Source organism: Plasmodium knowlesi, assembly GCF_000006355.2.
Source record: "Plasmodium knowlesi strain H genome assembly, chromosome: 6".
Classification (NCBI taxonomy): Eukaryota; Apicomplexa; class Aconoidasida; order Haemosporida; family Plasmodiidae; genus Plasmodium; species Plasmodium knowlesi.
In genome coordinates this window covers 195,528-209,887 of record NC_011907.2, presented here as the reverse complement: position 1 = coordinate 209,887, position 14,360 = coordinate 195,528, and the positions used below count along the sequence as shown (strand labels likewise).

Sequence of the window (14,360 nt, the reverse complement as noted above, 5' to 3'; positions counted from 1 at the left end):
TCAGCTTTGTAATTTTTTTTTTTTTTTTTTTTTTTTTTTCTTTAAATGACGAAGGGGAAGATTCTTCTGGTTTTTCGTCCTTCATCTGTATCCTGTGCGTGCTAATATACTTCAATGTCCATGCGGGGGAGGATGTCGCGAAGGAACATTTTTTGGGAGGCCCTTCGTCTATTTTGAAGAAAAGAAAAAAAAAAAAAAAGAAAAGGAAGAACATAAAAAGAGCCAAATGAAGAAACGAACATGGCAGAGCTGATTCGAAGAACCAATCTGTGGAGCAAAGGAATTGCTCACGTATGTATGCACAGCACACATTTTTAATTTTTTTAATATTTGAAGTGAATCATGCCAGGGGGGGCTCTTTGCTGAAGTCACCCTACTGTAATGTAGGAGGTAGCTGTGCCCAGGCGGCATGTGCGCATTTGCAGCGTCAAGCTCAGGGCAGAAGCATGTGGGCATCCAACTGTCTGGTTGTCTGGCCGTCTGTGCATTGTCCCCATGTGAGTGTGTAACTGCGCAGAAGTATGCACGCATGTAACTATGCACATGTGTGTTAAACATTAAACCATAAAGGTGTCCGCCGTCATACCCCCCTTTCTTTTTTCTTTTTTCTTTTTTTCTTTTTTCTTTTTTCTTTTTTTTTTTTTTTTCTTTTTTTTCCCTCTTCCAATTTATTCATTCCTAGTTTTACCATTTTGTTGACTTACGCATACGAAACTCCCCCTACACAGCTGGGTGTCGAACTACCTGTGCAACACTCGCCACCCCCCCTGCATGTCCGGAACGTTACATGCAGTCACGTGATTACGAAGTTCTAGGCGAGTGGTTCTGCATAAGTGCCTAATTACGTACATGCGAAGTGTACACCTCTATAGATATGACCATCTGCACCTCTTTTTATATTTTCATCTATCCTTTCTACACGCTTATTTATCTGCTTTTTTTTTCTCTCTTTTTTTTTTTTTTTTTTTTTTGTATGTGTTTCTTATGCCTATCACAAAACAGAATTTAGGAAAAAAAAAAAAAAAAAAAAAAAAAAGAATAAGGGAAGATAGAGAGGGTGATTTAGGGTTAAGGGTTCAAGGGTTCAGTGCTTAGTGGTAAAGTTTCGAGGTTATAGTTATTAGGTTCGACGGTGTGAGAAGTCATATTCCGGGTTTAGGAGGAAGGTTGTAGGGGTGTTAGAGTGAGGTTTCAAGGTTGTAGGAGTAAGGTTTTTAGGGTATAGATGTCAAATTCCGGGTATAGTAATGCAGATTGTAGGGGTGTTAAAATTAAGTTTCCGGAATTAGCTTTAGTTGATTTAGGGGGGGAAAGGAAAAACTCCTCGCATATAGGAAAGCAGACCGAACAGGCCATTGAACCTGAAACTACACCAGCGGACGAAGGGGAAGGAACGGGACAGTTTTTAAAGGAGGAATGTTAAGAGAAGTTTTTTAGGTGAAAGAAAAAATAATGTTCGTAGTAGAGGAAGAAAATTGGCTTTGGGTAAATATGAAGAAGGTTTTAATGTGGAGAGAAAAGGGAAGAACCTTTTAAAGGAAGTGACAGGGAATGGAAAAGGGTTTATGGGAAAATCAATTATGTTATTAAATCTATGTTCTTTTGAGAAGGAAGGAAGATTGTGAGGTTATGGGACTAAGGGGAAATGATGGAATGATTAGGGTGAAAAATATTATAGTGAGATGTTGTATATTTTCTTATCTTTTTATTTTATAATATTTTTTTCATTTCTTTTTTTTTTTCTTTTCCTCTTTTCTTTCCTTTTTATTCCAATTATGCTTATTTTATAAATTTATGCGTTTATTTCCATTATATATTGAATGAAATGTACACATGTTTAGAAAGGGTAGGGGGTGATTGCAACATTTTATGTGCCTATGAACTGTACTATATATATAAACCACTTTTCGTATAATCCTTATAAATATTATAATGAAACGTAAATTTATTCTACATGCTGGGAATTTCTGTTCTTATGGGGGGGGAAATTGAATTCTAAGAAGAGAAGGAAAAGGAGGAAGCAACGGAAAGTAGTTAACGTGGGAGCTGAGTGCTCAATGTAGATGAATCAGAAAGGTGGGTGCGCTATGATTTATAATTTTCAATGAAGAGAAATTTTAGTTTTGGAGTATTTCCACGAAGTAGATACTAAATTTGGGACCTTTAACTTTTTCTTAAGGGGGAAAGAAAAAATTGAATTTTCGGCAGTGCATCATACAGGAGTAGTGGAAGAGAATAATGTAGAATTGTACAATGTCACATGTAGAGCAGATGTATAGGAAGGAATACGAAGAGGAATATTTATTGTAGAATATTTGATTTGGGAAATTATCATAGTGAACAAATTTCCTTTCAGAACGAGAGGACATTGAAGGAATTGTAATTTATAGGAAGGAGGAAGTAATGTTTTAGGGAGGATTAAATTATATCCAAGAAGGAAGGTTTACAGAGCGAAAAGGAAAAAAGAAGGTTTAAAGATAAGTGTTAATGAAAATTTTTGCTTAAAGGAAGGAACGTTTTGTTTTAAGAAGGAAAAGAAAAAGAAGGTTTCTTCAGGGAGGAAAAAAGAAGGAAGGAGGCAAGTTTAATGGAGGGAAGGAAAGAAGGTTTATTAAGGTGGAAAAGGAAGGTTTCAAAGGGAAGAAGTAGGTTCCCTTTTCTGAGTTATTAGAACAATAATATATGGCCTGCTTTTTTATCCACCTTTAGGGGGGAAGAAAAAGAATCTTTTCTTTTTTTCTATAGGTGTTTAAAGGAGGAAAAAAAAGAAGGTTTCCCGAAGGAGGGAAGAAAAAGAAGGTTTAAGAAGGAGGGAAAAAAAGAAGAAGGTTCAAAGGATAGAAGAAGAAATAGAAGAAAGGAATAAAGGGAAGAAAAAATGGCAGACTATACTACTATTCTACCATCAGAACAGAAATATAAGATATTTGGTATGAGAGAGAGTTGCGCTGCAACTTATGGAGATCAAAATAAAAATGAAAACATAGTGCAAAGAGTGGGGGAAACAGTAGGTTTATGGACAAGAGCTGAGAATTACGCCCGGAAAATTGTAGAAGCGTACTGCCATGCGAGCACAGAAACAGTGACTGACTCAACACATTACTATGAACCGTGCTACTTTTTTTATTTTTGGTTGGGAGATTTATTAAAGGACAAATTTAAAAGGACAAATCTTGATCTTAATAGTGTCATGGGTCCGGCGTATATACAATTGGGAAAATTCCAATTTAAAAATGCACAGAATAAAAGGAAGTGTGAGAATTTATACGAAGACATTGGCAAAAATGTTTTCGACCAACGGAAAATAATATTTGATTACGCTTATAATCATAGGACTTTACACAATGATAGCAGGGAGGAGAAGGAATTCTTATGTAGCACAGCATGTGCCCAATATGTAAAATCAGCTGGAGATGCATACTCAAGTGCAATTGGAGCATGTGGGAGTGATGCGTCGGGGGATAAATTCTGTCAGGAACTGAAGACTGAATATAGTAAATATTTTGATAATAACCATAAACCAAAATGGAAATGTACTCCTGTGACTGAAGAAGAATCGGAAAACGAGGAAGAAGAAGACGACGATGATGACGACAACCCCCTATTGAACATAGCAGTACTAGAAGTAAGAGGAAAAACATCCTCTTCTTTTTTTTTCCTTTTTTTTTTATTCCTTCCCCTTTATTAATGGTGGACATGTATAAAGAACAAATATATATATATATATATATATTGCACATTGTTTCTTAATTATCTCATTTTTTTTAGGAAAGTAAATTGAGTCAATTACCTTCCAGAACCACATACTATACTAAGTTTGATCAAGGTAGGAGCATTTGTGAGGAGGGGGGGGACTGGACATGGGTCAATCAACTGAAGGTTGCATTGGCGGAAGATTCAGATATTGGGGAGAACGCAGAAAAAATTGCAAAGGGCCTCTGCTATGTACAGAAAATGGGAGACCCCCCATCGGAGAATAATAAGTACTGCGATTTTTACTACTTCTGGGTGGGGAGCATATTAAGGAGCAAATTTAAGGATAATTCATTCTTCAAGAAGATTATGAATAAAATTAAGGAAGACGTTGAGGCGAAAGGTGGAACTGATCATAAGTGTTACTTCAAATTTCCAATGAAACGGAAATCATATTTCTATAACAGTAAACTTTTATTAGATTATTACAAAGACAAAGATGATATGAAGTCGCACTTAGAGAAAAACGGTGATGGGGTTGTCGCAAAGTGTAGTGATCCATATTATAAGTACTTCCTTCATGCACATAAAGCATATAATTATATGAAGTCTAAGTGTGGAAATGGTGATAAGCAGAGTATTAATAATGAGTGGTGTGCAAAATTTAAAGAAATATATGGAGATTGTAGTAATGGAGGTGAGGATGATGGAAAATCTCATTGTGAGGTGGCAGTTGATTCTTTAAAATCCTGCATTGAAGACTCCAAACCTGAAACAATGGACACTACATCTTCCTCTACTGCCAACAACACCGGTTCTGTCACAACTGGTGTTGTAGCTGGTAGTACATTGGCAACAGTTGGATTACCAGCAATAGGTTTCTTTTTATACAAAGTAAGTACTACATTTACATACATATATATATATATATATACATATATACATATACATGTGTATATATATATGTCCTTCCCTTTTTTTTTTTTTTTTTTTTTTTTTTTTTCAGTATACTGATGTATTTGATGGAATAAAAAAATCCATTTTCGGTGGACTCAATAATACAGGAGGAAGGAACAGGAATAGGGGAAGAAGTTCTACTATTCGACACACTGATCATCATTTTGACGGCTTTGATTCTTCTACAATAGGGGACGATGGTTCCACCACCCTAGGTGGTGGTGGTGGTGGATCATCCACCTTAGGTGGTAGCTCCACCGATGTTTCTACCATCTATAATGAACCACCTCGTCGACCAATCGGAAGAGGGGAAAGGGCAGGAACAAATAATAGAAGACCAGGAAATATACGTTATTATGCCACGTAATATTCCTTCACTCTTTCCTTCTTTCTTTTCTTTTTATTCCTTTTTTTTCCTTTTATTTTTCTTCCTTTCTTCCTTTCCTTTCTTCCTTTCCTTTCTTTCTTTCCTTTCTTTTCCTTTCCTTTCTTTCTTTCCTTTCTTTTCCTTTTACTTTTCTTTCCTTTTTTATTCCCCTTCCTTTCTCTTTTCCTTTCCTTTCTCTTTTCCTTTCCTTTCTCTTTTCCTTTCCTTTCTCTTTTCCTTTCCTTTCTCTTTTCCTTTCCTTTCTCTTTTCCTTTTCTTTTCCTTTTCTTTTCCTTTCCTTTCTCTTTTCCTTTCCTTTCTCTTTTCCTTTCCTTTTCTTTTCCTTTTCTTTTTTATTAATTCTTAAACTTTTTTTTTTTCTGTGTATGTTGCATGACAGTGTTTATGTTCATGTGTAATTCATATAAGTGAAAGAGAAAAAAAAAAAAAAGAAAAAAAAATTTTTTTTTTTTCAATTCTCTCATGACGATCAGGAAAAAAAGGCAGCGTGAAAAGGAGACTCCCAGAACCCCCCCCTTAAAAAAAAAAAAAATAAATAAAAAAAATTAAAAATGCTTTTATTAATTTAATTGTCTATGTTGAACAACAATTTGGACGTAGAAAGTTGATTACCTGTGGAGTGAAGAATGTGTCCTTAACTGTGTATGGGGTGTATCCCCTTTTACTTATCTATCCGATCATCATTTGGTTTATCACCCTTTTTTTTTATGACCGTATGGGTGACGATTTTTCCCGCTTCAGAAATGTTTCAAAAAATTAAGGAGCGCATATCACCCTTGTGGTACGTTATCATCTTTTCAAGTAGGTTGTCGAAAAAAAGGAAAAACTACAAGGAAGGATCATATTATATTCCCCCCAGTGCACACACATTGTGTAATTCAAAATCTGCGATTGCAAAGAGTTATATCACCATCGTTTCTGCGCAGCGCTAACCGAGTTACAGAAAGATTTGCATGATGTCTCGCTCCACAAACGCCGCCAAGTCGCTCATGAAGGCAGCCGCGTGCGAGCCGTAAATGTGGCGATGATCGCAGGTCAGAGTCATCATCATTCCCCGCTGGATCTTCAGCTCTTCAAAATTCTCAACGCCAGCAATGTTGGTGCCGACGGATAGGATGCACGACACGTTTGCGGGAAGTGTCGCGTCGAACTGGTAAGTGTTAAACATGCCCAGGTTGGAGATGTAGAAGTTGCTACCAGTCATTTCGCCCAACGTCAATAGGCCCTGCTTCCCTTTCTCGACTAGCTTCTGCGCGAGGAAAAAAAAAAAAAAAAAAAAAAAAAAAAAAGAGCTGTTTTTGCCTGAACAAGTAGCGCTATTTTATGAAAATCACCTGAACAGGCAATACAATTTTTTTTTTTTTTTTTTCTTTTTTTTAGTAAGTTTATATCCTCCAGTTCAACTTTCCACGAACCTTCCATTCAGCGGCCAAGGTGTATATATCCGTCTTGTTAACCCTCTTGAGGACGGGCGTCAGGAGAGAGCTCTTCAATCCCAGGGCATTCCCGATGTGAATGTCTTCGTTAAGCAATATTTTCCCCTCTCCCTCATCGATGAAGGTTGAGTAAATGAGGGGATGTTTCAGTAATACATTCGACACACATTTGCTCAGGAGGACAGTCATGCTAATTTTGTCCTTAACTTGTTCATACAGTTTTAGGAGAGCGTTTGTTTTTATAAAATGAGTGATGCGGAACACTGGAATGGATAGGGTACGCAACATGTTATTTTTGATTGCCTTTTGCACTTTGGTTAGTTCAATTATTTTTTCCTTCGCGGGTGTAGCTCCTCCTGTGCGCTCCAGGTGTGAAACCACGTCTTCGTATGTTATACGTCCAGGTATTTTAGATCCTCTGTGTGGAGGGGAATGGTGTATATGAATCGTACGAATGTCTACGTGTATATGTTTCTCCTAAGTTCGTTGTTGGATTGGTATGCCGATTTTAACTTACTTAATGTCCTCTGGGTTTAGCTTGTTCTGTTCCAACATTTCGGCTGCGGAGGGAAGCACAACAGGGGCGTCTCTTCCTTTGGGGGGAGCCTGAAGGGGAGAGAAGTAAATGGATAAGAATCAAATCAAATGGTCTCCATGGTCCGTGCTACGCCACGTAACATCTGCACAGTTCTTTATTTTTTCTCCTTCCTCCATCCATACCGTGTCCCGCTCCTGCTTTTTTGAGCTTTCCTCAGGTATATCATCGCGGGGCGAACTGCATAGTTAAAATGAATTTGATAAATAATGAGCACTCCGGGTTGCATACTTCAGTGTCCACTGTAATTTTGTTTATTCTCACCTGAAGAAGTCCCTGGAAAGGTTGTTGTACTTGTCACAGTTTAGAAGGAGCCGCTCTTCCATGGTTTGCTTGTCCGAGGAGCTATGAGGGATGGTAAATGGGGAGGGGGGTAATCCGAATGACATTTATGGTACGCTTTAGAGGATGCACCACGTGGGGGTAACACTGTCCGGAATGAGTCTAGCTCAACTCAAAACGGAGAGAAAGTCTACCTCATATTTTCCAGAAGAAGTTTTCCTTCCTTGGTTCCGCTGAGGGTTCCCTGGTAATGCCTCAAAATGTTTTCTTCGTTTACGAGTTGGACATTCCTAGGGGGGGGGGGGGGATTAACGGTGAAGTGAAATGTAGATGATATGATGACACTGTGAAGAGAAGATATGGTATATAATTTTCCGTTACTCTAAGGGGGTTTGTTCCTTATGCGGGTGTTCTTCTGCCTGGGGACATGAGAAATGAGGATGAAAATGATCAGAAGGAGAGAAACACCAACAAAATATGTATGAACAGTACATGTCATATCAAGCGTGCGGGTCGTACTTTTATGGTGGAGATGATGGCGACCGGTTTGTCAAAATCTGCGAACTGTCCTTCTTCGACAAGTATTTCCTTAATGATGCCTAGGAGGTTACAATTATAGCAAAGGTGTGTTTGTGAAGAATTATACATCATGTGTAACTGGCAAAGTGATGGAGAATAAAATGTACTGCGTGAAAAGAACCGCTCCGCTGTTGCGTAGATAAAAATGCAATAACCATAATAAGGGCTCTCCACTTCTATGGTACTTTTGTCGTCTTCCACATGGAAAAGAATTTCGTCCTTGTTGACGTAATCATTTTCTTTTCGAGTCCATTTGATTATCCTCATTTTGTTTCTCTTGCTACTTACGAACGGTACATATATTTTTTCCTCACCCCTTATTTCCTGTGTAGTTTGCGTGGTGGTTGAGTCTGTGTCTGTCTCTGTGGTGTCGTTTCCCTGCGTGACAACGTCTATCTGTTCCTTCCGCGAACTCTGCTGTGTTATTCCCGTGGGGGAGTCGTCACCACGAGCTTCTATTTGTTCATCTTTCTCCGTGGTTAGAATTCCAAGGGTATCCCCGACTTTTGCTTCACTTCCGTCTCCCATGTGTTTTACGCGCAGGAAGCCTGCACATGGTCATTTAAGTATGTGTGCATGTGTGTGTGCGTATATTAGGTTTGCAAGTGGAAAGAGGGGTGTACACTTATGCATCTCCCCCATTGATCATGCATACATTGGTTCATTTTTCTCTTGGCCACTTTGGCTGATCACTCCCCTGGGGTATACCTTCGTCGAAGGCCTCTACATCCATATCCGCTTTGTCACTTTCTACCGTCATAATGATGTCGCCAAGCTGAGGGTGGGAAGGATAGAGGGGGAGGAATCCATTGGGGAACCCCCCCAAAAAATAAAATAAAATAAAATAAAGGAACGCCTCGACATATAGGAGGGAAAATATCACCAATCATTTACACATACATTGATGTATTCCCCAATGTCTTTGTTCCACTTGATAATTTTTCCTGATGTCATGGTACTTGACAAGGCAGGCATTTTTATTTCAATCTGAGAGAAGATAACCCCTCTTCTGTTTTTCCCTTTGCTTTGAAGGAGAGATGCCCTGGCATGGTTCAAGGTACTTATAAAGCCATGCTTGTTGGGGAGAGAAATGCAAATGTAGATACGCAGGCAGAGAAGGAAGGAGAGCCAGTGCAGTATCATCGTGCGTGTGGGTTTTTCCGGCATATAGGTTGCAATGATGTAGCACCGGTGTAGCCACTACGTGGGAATAGATTCGTCCGAAAAGGGATGGTACAATTTCCGCGGAACGACCAAACAAAGTAGAGCGATGGTTTGTATCCTTGAACCTTTCCAACCGGTTGTCAAGAAAGGAATGGTGCAGAAATTCCCTTTGATAGATACAAACAAGTGGAATAACTTTTAAGGGCAGTTGTTTCGTTGGCAAATACAATTAGCATATAGAGGATACACTACACAACGTGGAACCACAAGAATGAATTAAAATGAAAATCATGCAAATGGGCACAGGGAGAAGAATGTACCACACATGATGAGATCATGGGGATAGAAAGAATGGTTGAAAAAAAAAATAAAATAGAATAAATAATATATATATATATATATATATTTTTTTTTTTATATGGAAAAAGGGAGAAGCGGACCAATGAGTTCATCCTTGTAACATCAACTAGTAACTTTGTCCTTGGCCGGATCAGCACCGTCGTTTGTCTTGATGTTGATCTGCTTCCTTCTCACGGTTCCTGAGAGGGGGGCGAATTGGGTATGCGAGTGTGAGTAGGCGGGTATACGTAACGGTTGCGCGTTGTATGTTGAGGCGCATGTTGTGATACGTGTTGCATCGGCAGATCGGGGCGGCAAAGAATAACGCCGGCACGCAATGATGAAGGGGCAAAAAAAAAAAAAAAAAAAAAAAAAAAAAAAAAGGTGATCAAATCGAAGGGTAATAATTTTCCCGTTCGCAATTTTGCCTACACATCCAATTTTTGTAAAAAAAAAAAAAAAAAAACATGGTGAGGAAGGCGAAAGGAACTGCAAGCAAATTGGAGAGAAATTTCCATCTCATTTTTGAACAGGTGTAAGAAGAGGGCGTGCATGCACAGTCATCCATTGCTAGGGGTTCAATTTTTTTTTTTGCCCGTTCGCGGCGTCGTGACCTTACGACTTCTTCAATTACTCACCTGATAGGTTAAACTCGCGCAAGAGGGCTCGTTTCTCCTTTTTGTTCTTCTTGGTGACCACACGGGTATTCCTGTTGAGCTCGTCGATGTATTCCTCCGAAGGAAGTTCCACCTGGCGCGCACGCTTTTTCTTCTTGTGGAGCTTCTGGCTGAACTGTGCCTCCACTTTTTTTTCTATGTCTCTTTGCATTAGATCCTGTGTGTGAGGGGATGATAAGAAAGTGAAGGGCAAGTAAGAAAAGAAAAAAAAAAAAACGAAAGGATGATTAATTGTTTGCGTACGTTGGGATGTACACAAACACATAGCCATAAACGTATATAGCATCGTCAATCAATGTGTATGTCTACAGTGCAGTTGATCAGCCTCACCTTTAGGTAGGTGTAGAAGCGATGGAGAACCTTGCGCAGGAGGGCTATGGTCTGGTTCACATGAATGCTTATCTCGTTTGAAATTTCCTGTGTGTTTTTCTTCTGCAGAGACACAGCGTAGAGGATGGTATATTCCAGGAAGGTGAGTTGGATGGGTACCTTCCGGAAGAGAATTAAGTTAGCAACAGTCTGCATGAGGTAGAGGATATCCGCGAAGGGCTTGGCCTCCATGACGAAGCGCTTAAGTCGACATATATCATTGGGGTGGAAGAAGTAGAAGAGGTTTTCTTGGCTGAGTAGCTCGTCGTCATAGAAGCAGGCGTATTGGTCCCCGTCTTCGTCTGGCAAAGACAACAACCCTTTCTCCTCTTCTACATCTACATTTACTTCTTTTTCTATTTCTTTTCCTTTCTCCCGCGGGAGGAGAAGCTCGTCCCGAGTGGGATTGGTCAGTACGATTGGGTTGTTGTGGAGAAGATTGAACACGACAAATGATTCCAACCTTCTGAAGGAGTAAGGCAACAAGCTACAGAAGCTACGAACGAAGTCTAGGTAGAAGTTCGTAAATACTTTCTTGAGGTTTACATTTAAGTGCCTCAACATGAGCAGACTGAACTCTCCTGTTATTTCATTCCTCTGTTGCTTGAGGTAAACGGGGATGAAGTTGTTTTTTTGCCAAAAGATGAGTAGCCCCTTGGTTAGTCCAAAGCAGGTGCCCACGTAGTCGACGTGGCTCAGCTGCTTGTCGAAGAAAATGCGTCCATCCGCCCCCTCACCTCCATCACCACTGCAACGGTACAGAATGACATTCTCCCGATAGGGCACCCCAGCCTCTCGACCCCTTCTTCCGTTGTACAGACTGTAGTAGTCGAAGAGCTTCCGCAGGAACTGTGAACCGTAATTCAAATTCTGTATGGAAGGGTGGATAGAGATACGGACAACCCTTATTCCTATGTAGTTGTAGAAGTAGTAATCGAAGTGCTCCGTGACTAGGTAGGGCATGAGGTTGCCTTCGAATTCTTTTGGCATGGAGTGCTTCTCTGTGGTGGGATTTGCAGTCTCTCCACCGGTGCGGTCATCCGAGGGTTTTCCCCCCTGCTTGAAGTAGTCACCATTTCTTTCACCATTCACCTGTTCCTCCATTTGTTCATCCATTTGTTCATCCACTTGTTCATCCACTTGTTCATCCATTTGTTCATCCGCTTGGCTATCCACTTGTTCATCCACTTGGCTGTGCTTCTCCCCCCCTTTGGTGAGATCCTGAAGCTTTACCAGGCGTCTGCCCGCAGGTGGATGAACAATCCCGTCGATGGCGCAGTGCAACACGCCATAAATATCTAGCTCGTCCACAGCCTCTGCGGACAGGTTATTACAGTCGACGTTTCCGCTGAGAAGAACAAACAGGTGGTGTTGCTGAGAATCCAAAATCATTATCAAGTCGTTTGGTGTATTCTTATAATGGGAAGTAACAAAGAGAACCATTATTTTTTTCAAAAAATTCTCACTCGTTTTGGTAAAACGTTTGAATATGTTTTTATTAACCAAGTACAGTTGACAGTTAACAGGAGAGCAAAGGGAATTCTTCAGTTTGAATGGTTCATTACAGTTAAGGCAGAGGAAATTATTCAACCATGCCTCTACCTGATCGTTGTAACTGTATCTTATTGGTGTACCCAACGATATATCGATAAATGCTCTCTCGAAATAAAGTCTCTTCATTTTTTTAAAATCCCCATAACTCAATTGGGTAACGAATTTCTTTTTCAGTTGTTTTAGCAACTTGAAAATGAAGGTTTTTCCTGTTCCTTCGTAACCATTAAGGGTGGTGGAGAGGATGGTAATCTCTCCTTTGATTTTTCCTCTTAAAATATCGATGGGAATACAGGCGGCTTCATCTATGATCATGAGTTCTGAATTCACCATGTCTTCTTCTAATATATCGAAGTACCTAATCCTCTGCTTTACATTACTTAGGTTGTGGATATCCTTAAAAACTATTATTTCTTTTAACTTTCCTTGGTTTTGGATTCTCTCGTAATGGCTGAATTCCTTATATCCCAGAAGGTGCAGACCCTGATCAATAAATTCATAGATGGTCTGCATGCCATCGTTGTTTCCGGAGCAGAGAATTACGTTGGTGTAGTTGAAGTAAATACTTAGAGCGATTAGCAACCCCAGCGTGGCAGACTTCCCCCTACCTCGGTTGGCCAACAGATTGATGAGTACCTCCTTCAGCTGCCTCTTCTTCTCTTCATCATTGCGCAGAATTTTGCACATGTTCAGAAGAACCTCCAACTGATCGATGGTCAGGCAGATGCGGAGCAGGTTCATTATGGGTCTGTTGAGGAAGGAATATTGATTGGTTTGCTCATCTGTCCCTGCGCTTTCAATTTGTCCTTGAACTTGTTTGTCGGTACCATGCTTGTCGGTACCATGCTTCTCGATACCATGCTTGTCGATACCATGCTTGTCAGTTTGCCTGTTAGTTTTTTTACCTTCTAGTCCTTCCCCTCCGGCGAAAACACGCGCAGAGTAGAGGAAGCGACGATGCTCCTCCGCCTTCCTCTCGTTTTCGTCGCAAATGGCTTCCAGCTGAGCCAACCTCTCCCGCAGTTCCTCCTTATCTGGGCAGAGGTAACCCCCCAAGGTAGCCGCGCGAGAGGCATTCACAGAAACATCTCCCTCTTGCCTTTCCTCCACCACCAACTTCTTCACATGTAAGTGGTTATCATTCAAAGGTAGTATATTCATCTCGTCATCGATAAACATTGCGTTGGAACACTCATTAAGGGAGAGAAAAAACCTCGTGATATAGTTGTTGTAAACGCTGGAGATGCCACTCTGTGTGTACTTCTTGTGGCAGTTCAAGGTTATGTTATATATGTTCTTTACATCGTCCAGTTTATTTAGGAGGAACAGAATGATACCCCCACCGATAACTGTTTCTATACACCTACATAGAATATTTGGCGTTATGTAAGAGAAATCTTGAAGTACGCACATGGAGTACGTCTTTCCCAGAACTTTTTTTGTTTCATTGTAGAAGCAGAACCTGATGTTAGCGCTTTTTAAAAATGCGTCGAAATGATTATCTATGGTTGTGTCGAAGGTGCCTTTTTTTATTTTCTTTTTCATTTCTCTGAAGCGTTTTTTTTTGCTTGTGGAGAACTCCAGCTTCTTCTTGTAACACCAAAGGATTTTGTGCGTCCTGCTCGCCAGACGATTTAGCAGAAAGTAAAAGTTTACCACTACGTTTTTCCCCTGGTCCCCTACCACCAGGAACATACTGCGCTGTCCGAGCGCCACGTTGTTCTCCACCAGGGTTTTGATCCTTCCGTCCACCTTTTTCTTCATCGTGGAGGAGCTTGCTATGTGTTTAACTTGGTATGCAGTTAACTTGGTATGTAGTTAACTTGGTATGTAGTTAACTTGGTATGTAGTTAACTTGGTATGTAGTTAACTTGGTATGTAGTAAATACTGGTATGTAGTTAACTTGGTATGTAGTTAACTTGGTATGTAGTAAATACTGGTATGTAGTTAACTTGGTATGTAGTTAACTTGGTATGTAGTAAATACTGGTATGTAGTTAACGTGGTATGTAGTTAACCTGGTATGCGGTTTGTAGGTTAGAAAAGAGCAGCAGGAATATGCCACTAACGTCGGTCGGCCAACTTTGCCAGCAACTCGACGGCAGAAACCTACCGACTTGCTCACGGAAGGTTCTGGCAATTATACTGACGGAGCGCCCACTAGTGCAGCCTGTATGCGAGGGGGCTTCACCAAGGGAAGGAAGCTCCACTCAGCATTGGTAACCGCTGGCAACACTTTCAAACGGTGGGCGCGAAATCCATGAAAATGGTCTGAAAAGCAAGTCAAACCCACGGAGGGAAGAAATAATTAAAAAGTCAAATGGGTAATA

At 40.2% G+C, this 14,360-nt stretch overlaps 3 protein-coding genes across 3 annotated transcripts; 1 reads left to right on the top strand and 2 right to left on the bottom strand.

The window, feature by feature from the left end:
- Nucleotides 1–2,878: 2,878 nt before the first annotated feature.
- On the top strand, nucleotides 2,879–5,017 carry PKNH_0605100 (KIR protein; the record flags this gene model as incomplete). Its single annotated transcript, XM_002261687.1, has 3 exons — nucleotides 2,879–3,625; nucleotides 3,769–4,587; nucleotides 4,700–5,017. 3 exons carry the CDS (start codon nucleotides 2,879–2,881, stop codon nucleotides 5,015–5,017), a joined length of 1,884 nt encoding a protein of 627 aa, XP_002261723.1.
- A 958-nt stretch (nucleotides 5,018–5,975) lies between these two features.
- PKNH_0605000 (dihydrolipoamide acetyltransferase, putative) lies at nucleotides 5,976–9,073 on the bottom strand (the record flags this gene model as incomplete). The annotated part of the gene is made up of 11 exons (XM_002261686.1): nucleotides 5,976–6,287; nucleotides 6,454–6,892; nucleotides 6,992–7,080; nucleotides 7,195–7,249; nucleotides 7,334–7,414; nucleotides 7,546–7,641; nucleotides 7,733–7,770; nucleotides 7,871–7,950; nucleotides 8,086–8,478; nucleotides 8,639–8,705; nucleotides 8,831–9,073. 11 exons carry the CDS (start codon nucleotides 9,071–9,073, stop codon nucleotides 5,976–5,978), a joined length of 1,893 nt encoding a protein of 630 aa, XP_002261722.1.
- Nucleotides 9,074–9,556: 483 nt separating this feature from the next.
- Nucleotides 9,557–13,794, bottom strand: PKNH_0604900 (N-acetyltransferase, GNAT family, putative; the record flags this gene model as incomplete). Its single annotated transcript, XM_002261685.1, has 3 exons — nucleotides 9,557–9,633; nucleotides 10,072–10,267; nucleotides 10,441–13,794. The coding sequence occupies 3 exons, from the start codon at nucleotides 13,792–13,794 to the stop codon at nucleotides 9,557–9,559; spliced, it is 3,627 nt and encodes a 1,208-aa protein (XP_002261721.1).
- Between the last annotated feature and the right edge of the window lie 566 nt (nucleotides 13,795–14,360).